We start from the raw sequence: 6,000 nt of genomic DNA, 5'->3' as shown, positions 1-6,000 counted from the left end.
GTGGAAGAGGAGTTGGACCTCCTTATAAGGGTTTCTCTTCTACATGCTATTGGAGCTTGAGAAGAGAAGAGGCCCTCGCGCACTCCTCCTCCGCGGGAGTGAGCCGAGCCGAGCTTACACCTACGCGCTTATTTTTGCCAGTCACTAACGGAGAGTTTTCTGACAGCTGGGCCACGATCTGAGACGTCGGATCGTGGGCTGTCACGGACTCGGACGTGGGTCGAGCCCACGTCTCTCCACGCGGCTGCGCCTATAAGTGTGCGGTGTCTCCTAACCCTAGCCACCACGAACAGATCACATCTGCTCCACGCGCACGTCCACCGTCGTTCCCTTGCTGCTGCTGCCGTGGGTCGAGCCCACGTCTCTCCACGCGGCTGCGCCTATAAGTGTGCGGTGTCTCCTAACCCTAGCCACCACGAACAGATCACATCTGCTCCACGCGCACGTCCACCGTCGTTCCCTTGCTGCTGCTGCCGCCGGTGACTCCATCCCGTCCGCCGCGTACACGGTCGACGGGAGAGCAGGTCTCCGAAACCACGCCCTTCTGGTTCCTGTACGGGGTGAGGGGCGAATAGGTTTTTGGGCAGCGATTACGCGACTGCTCACTTCCGATCGTCTACTTCCTCTACGTCCGCGTCGCCTTCATCAACACCATGTCCACCGACGCCGAACGTGCCGCCGCCGAGAAAGCTGAAGCTGACAAGAAGGCCGCCGAGGACGCCGCTGCTGCCACCAAAGCCGCGGCCTCTGCATGGCCTACTGGAGGGTATAACTCGTTTACCCCGCTCCTACTGTTTTCTGTTTTAGCCATGCTAGCGTTATACGTAGATCTTTCTGCAATTAGCGTAGTATGTGCAACTTTGACTGAATATCAGTATGCGATCATATGTGTCAATGCCATGCTAGTGATTTACTCGTGGATTAATTTAATCGAGAAATTGCCTATTTACTCAACATATTTTTCAAAAGATATAACAAATCGCTGGAATTAACAGTGCATTATTCAGAATTTGCTACACTTAGAACTCTGGGACAAAGAAGCAAGCGTATATAGGCCATTATTCGTGAACTACTCACGAGTAACGTGTCTGTGTGTTCAGTTTGGTTCCCAATGTAAGGCTTAGCGCCACAGGTTCATATGCATTTTCTATGTAGGTTTAGAATTATCTAGTATTTCAGGAATACTGAAATAATGGTTTAAATTTAGCGGTAAAACACTGGTGGCTTTACATAATTTTAGACTAGATGCATGTTCGTCCTTCAGAACTTCCTGGAGCAACACAAGGTAGAAATCAACCAAGATCTTGAAGAATACATCAGCTCGAATTTTAGAGAGAACAACGAGTGGTTTTGTATAATAATACTAGAATTTTCTGTCCATCTTTCAGATTTTTCTGATTCAACACAAGCAGAAATGAACAGAGGAGGGGACAACATGCTTCCCTTAATTAACTTGCTGATGATGTCTGAATTAGTCTTTGAGACCGCCAAGGACGCCAGCGCAACAGACAAGGTACTCTTGGAGTGTACAAGGGCGAGCAAGAGGCACTAGATTCACCTCCGGTATCTTCTCACGCTACTGTTTCACTGATATACAGTCTAAAAATCCTGGCACGTCGGTGGTGAACACAAACGATGGATCAGCAGTCTTGTCCGCCAGATACCGCACGCCGACAGGAGGGCAGCGAGCCCCAAGCGCCCCCATGTGTATCGCGTTCCCTGCCACGCATGGAAACCTCCTGGCCGAGAAGGAGAAGCAGGCCACGTCCCCGACAAACACGGCGCGGTGCCGGCCAATGTCCTCCACCGGAACAAGCCTCTTTCCGGCCACATCCACCTCAAACACCTGGATCAGGTTCCACCGGTTCTCCCTCACATGGTGCTCCACCCTGATCACGTCCATGACCTTCCTCCTACGCTTCATTATTCTCCGCTCGTCGGCGCTGAGGTGGTCGAGGCTGAGGTAGTAGCGCACCATGAGCATGCCGCCGCCGCAGCGGTGGTCGTCGTTGTCGGGAGGTACGAGGTAACAGAACATGTTGTGGTCGGTGTTGGGCTGCTCCACGACCACGGGCACCACACGAGGCTCGGGACAGAGCCGCGCATGCATTACGTGCCCCTCGAGAGTCGCGAAGTAGAAGCGCCCCTGCAGGGTCGACGCCGACGAGAACCGGCACCACATGGGGTTGTCGGCCCTCCACATCTCATCGTCCATCACCGCCCACCGCTGGTCACCGGGCTTGGCGTAGGCTATGGCACGCCCAAGGTGACGGTCCGCCATCAGGAGCACGACTGACGATGGGGAGGTCTCGTCAGAGACGCCGGCGTAGATGATGCGCGCCGCGGACTGGAACGGCCCCGTCCAGACCGCGTACGCGCCGCCGAGGTCCGCGGTGACGGGCGGGAGGTCGGTGAGCGCCCTGGTGAGCGGGTTGAGGAGGCGCACGGCGTGGCTCGCCTTGTCACGCAGGAGCAGGAGGCCCTCGGTGCTGGCCTCGAGGTGGTGTCGGGAGAGCTCCGGGAGGTCGACGCGGGCGCTGGCGCCGGTGGAGAGGTTGAGGAAGCGGCGGCCGTCGCCGTCGGTGCCGTTGGACAGCATGATCCAGCGCCGCGGGCGGAAGCGGGGGTCCAGGTGGTTGCATCCCTCGCGCGCGTCGGCGGTGCATCTCCTCCACTCCTTGCACGCGGAGCGGAGGCGGAAGTACTCGGACACGTCGTGGCTGAGCAGCCGGTCGGCGATGTCGTCGATGAGCGCCGTTGGCAGGTTGGGCCAATCTCGCCTGCCCGTGTAGACCATCGTCAGAAAAGCAAGAGAAATCAGGACAGAGGACGGGGGAACAATTTTGAACTGACCATTCCTCTTCGTGGCCGCGTTCTTGGGACGGTTGCTCCTCTTTCGCCGGTTGCCCCTGCGATCTGCTTGGATCTGGTCCTGGTTTGGTTGAGAGGCGTGGCGGCGGCCTTGGTATTTGAGTGCAGTGCCATGTACTACTGCTACTAACTCCGTTTCAGTTTACAAGTCCTACGCGTATACCTAGGTTGTCAATTTTATCACCCTAATATAAACTATATAAAAAAATATTGTCTGAAAATAGAACATCTGAAGTTTATATTGGTATATTTTTTGTAATATATGACTTGTATTAGGTTGGTCAAATTGACGACCTAGGGGTACGCGCACGCCCTGTAAACTGAGAGAGATGTAGTATATATGAAGATGGAAATGGGCCGTAAGGGGAAATGGGCACTGCCGCACTGGACGGACGCTGGTACTATTCCGCGCGCGCTCGTTCCGACGCCCGATTTCGGACAGCGGTCTAAACAAAGTCAAGTTTCCTTAAACAAATCTGGGTGAGGGTTAATTAAATGACGCAGCGGGCCCCCCACCGGTTGAAATCACGGGGCCAGAGAGATTTATGGTAGAAGACACTGGGCCCCATCAACTGAATTCACGGAGGCAGACTTTTGACTTGGTTCATCAATCCCATGTGGTGGCCCTACATCCTTCGCTGATGTTGCCATAAGAAAATATTCGCTCGCTCGAGCGGTTGACCGCGAAAGAGTCTTTTCGCTCAGAACCCCACAATAATCCGAGAAACTACCTTTTTTTAGAGGTATCCGAAAAACTACTTGCCTCAAAATTTTGGCCACCGTTTCACTCAGAAAAAAGAGGGAGCGGTTCAAGGGGCTGGGCCAGCTAGGTTGGAACGCCGCTTCTCCAGCGCCATTTTCTTATTGTATTATTATTACTTTCATATTTATATTTTTGAAATGGAAACATATTTTATTTATTTATTTGAAATATATAATCGCACCTTTAAAAAAATCATGCAGTGTAAAAAAATATGCGCACAACTTTTAAAAAATGTTGATAGCATTGAAGAAATGTTTGTAACATTTAAAAGATGTCCCTGTATTTCAAAAATATGTTCGTGACAACTACAAAATGTTAATACAATATAAGAAACGTTTGCATAATTATACCGAAAAAATTGTACTATTCAATAAAATGTTAATGCAATATAGAAATGATTATATAATGTAAAAAGTTAATGTCTTTTACTATTCAAAAATGTTCTTGGCATTTTACAAAAATATACAATGTAAAACAAGTCCGTGTAGATTAAAAATGATTTGTACCATTTGGAAAATTATAAATTACATTTCGAAAAATAACATTTTTTAAATTTTTTCCATGAAATTTTAAGAAAATATTTATATAATATAAAAATGTTTCATACCATTATAAAATATTGAACATGTATTTAAGTTTTTTTAACATATATTCAAAAAATATTAACCATGCATTTTTAAAATGTTCAACATGTATAAAAATAATGTTGTGCGTGTATAGAATTCTTTTACAACATATATTGAAAAAAGTCGATAAAAAAGGAACAATAAATTAAAAAGCTAAACAAATAAAAAGAAAAGATAACCAATAAACAACCGTAGAGAAGAAGAAAACAAAAGAAAAATCAAAAACCCAAAAAAGGAATAATAGAAAACCTGAACAGGGAAAAGAAAACCAAAAAGAAAAAAACCAATATTAAAAAGATAACCAAACCAAATAAAAAGAAAAACATTGCGTACAAGAAGAACAAACTTTCCTACGTGCGCAGAAAAACCTCTTGCTTGGCTGGCCCGTTCGCAGCAGCGTTGAAGGCGAGACAAACTTATGTCTCGCAGTGGGCAGGATATAGCCCAGGCGAAAAGAAAATCCTATCTGCACGTATGTTACTTCTCGTACCTTGGGCGAATCCATGAGTAGAAGATCTTCAAGAGTCGACGGGTGACACATAGTCGCCTCAAGAAACTCTTGAAGTTCAAGGAAAAGGAACCCAATTGTTATGTCCAGACTTCGTTCCAACATCGATGACGCCTAAACCTCGACTTTCGTGGCTGCTTGTCGACACACATTCGTGGAATACCAAAACCTTCCGACACAGGCTCTCTCGAGAACGTTTCGTAAGAAAGTGGAGTCTCTGATGTAAAAGGTGAGTTCTCCCCATTTTCCGCGATGAGACCGATAGTGTACTCCACACTGGTTGTTATCAAAAGGTCTTTAGGAGGGGTCATCTCTTCTGATCTGATGGTTGATTTCAGTAGTGAGATGCAAATTATGAACAACGACTTGGCGCAGAGGGGTGGTGGTGCAGTGGTGATGGTCGCATAGCATGTTGTTGCTGGGATCGCGGAAAAATGTTGGTGATAACACATGAGTGACTTCGATGACGGTGCTACTCAAGCATCCAGTCTAGAGCTCCGGGGCGAAAGCCTAGGTCAGACCCGAGTGGTTATACCTAACAATGTCGATGGTTTTGTTACATCATTACTTTGTTGAAGGCATTGCTCGGATATGCTATGGGTGATTATTCAGGGTGAAACCCTAGATTTTGGCCTTGTGGTTGGATCCGGTGACGACGACGCTTGTGTGCCGCTCCCTCTCCCTTCCTGCAGGCATTGTTGTTGAAGAACCTCGTCATCCATGTGGTGTCGTTACATGATTAGTGTGGACATGGCCATTGATGTAGTTTGTTGATTAGTTCCTTTAGTGATCCGGGAATGAGCAGAAAGGATTCTCGATTTTCCCTCAAAGGTGCGGGGGGCCGACGGCCAGCTTGTCGGTGTCCGTGCCGTACGCGACGGCGTGGGTCGTCGAGTGCCTGTCCGCCGTTGGCTGCCACAGGGCCAGGATCTTGCTGCCGAGGGCGCCGACCAGCACGCCCCCGGATTCGTCCATGGATTCGAGTTGCAGCAGCGGAGGGTCGGCGAGACCCACACCGTCGGCGTCGACGTTGACCTTGTGGACGCTGTACCCCTTCTCGCAGTCGTCCAGCACGATGTAGAGATGCTTCCGGCCGTGCCGCGGCCGCTTCCCGCCGTCGCCGCGATCCGGTGATCGCAGCCGTTTCGCCATCTTGTCGAGATCAATGAATCTATCGGAGGAAGATGCCCGAGGCGATTCGATCGATCGGCCGGCTACCCTGTTCCGTTTTA

The 6,000-nt window shown here is 49.3% G+C and overlaps 1 protein-coding gene across 1 annotated transcript; it reads right to left on the bottom strand.

Moving 5' to 3' along the window:
* Positions 1-1,576: 1,576 nt before the first annotated feature.
* Positions 1,577-2,797, bottom strand: LOC141040721 (uncharacterized). Its single transcript, XM_073506837.1, has one exon. The coding sequence runs from the start codon at positions 2,795-2,797 to the stop codon at positions 1,577-1,579; it is 1,221 nt and encodes a 406-aa protein (XP_073362938.1).
* Positions 2,798-6,000: the final 3,203 nt, after the last annotated feature.

This window comes from Aegilops tauschii, chromosome 2, assembly GCF_002575655.3.
Source record: "Aegilops tauschii subsp. strangulata cultivar AL8/78 chromosome 2, Aet v6.0, whole genome shotgun sequence".
In the NCBI taxonomy this organism is placed as follows: domain Eukaryota; kingdom Viridiplantae; phylum Streptophyta; class Magnoliopsida; order Poales; family Poaceae; genus Aegilops; species Aegilops tauschii.
The sequence above is the reverse complement of the archived record's forward strand: the minus strand, read 5'-3'. Positions and strand labels throughout refer to the sequence as shown.

What these genes read in the sequence shown, in the direction of transcription:
- LOC141040721 (XM_073506837.1), bottom strand. Translation starts at nt 2,797, where the DNA reads ATGGTCTACACGGGCAGGCGAGATTGGCCCAACCTGCCAACGGCGCTC.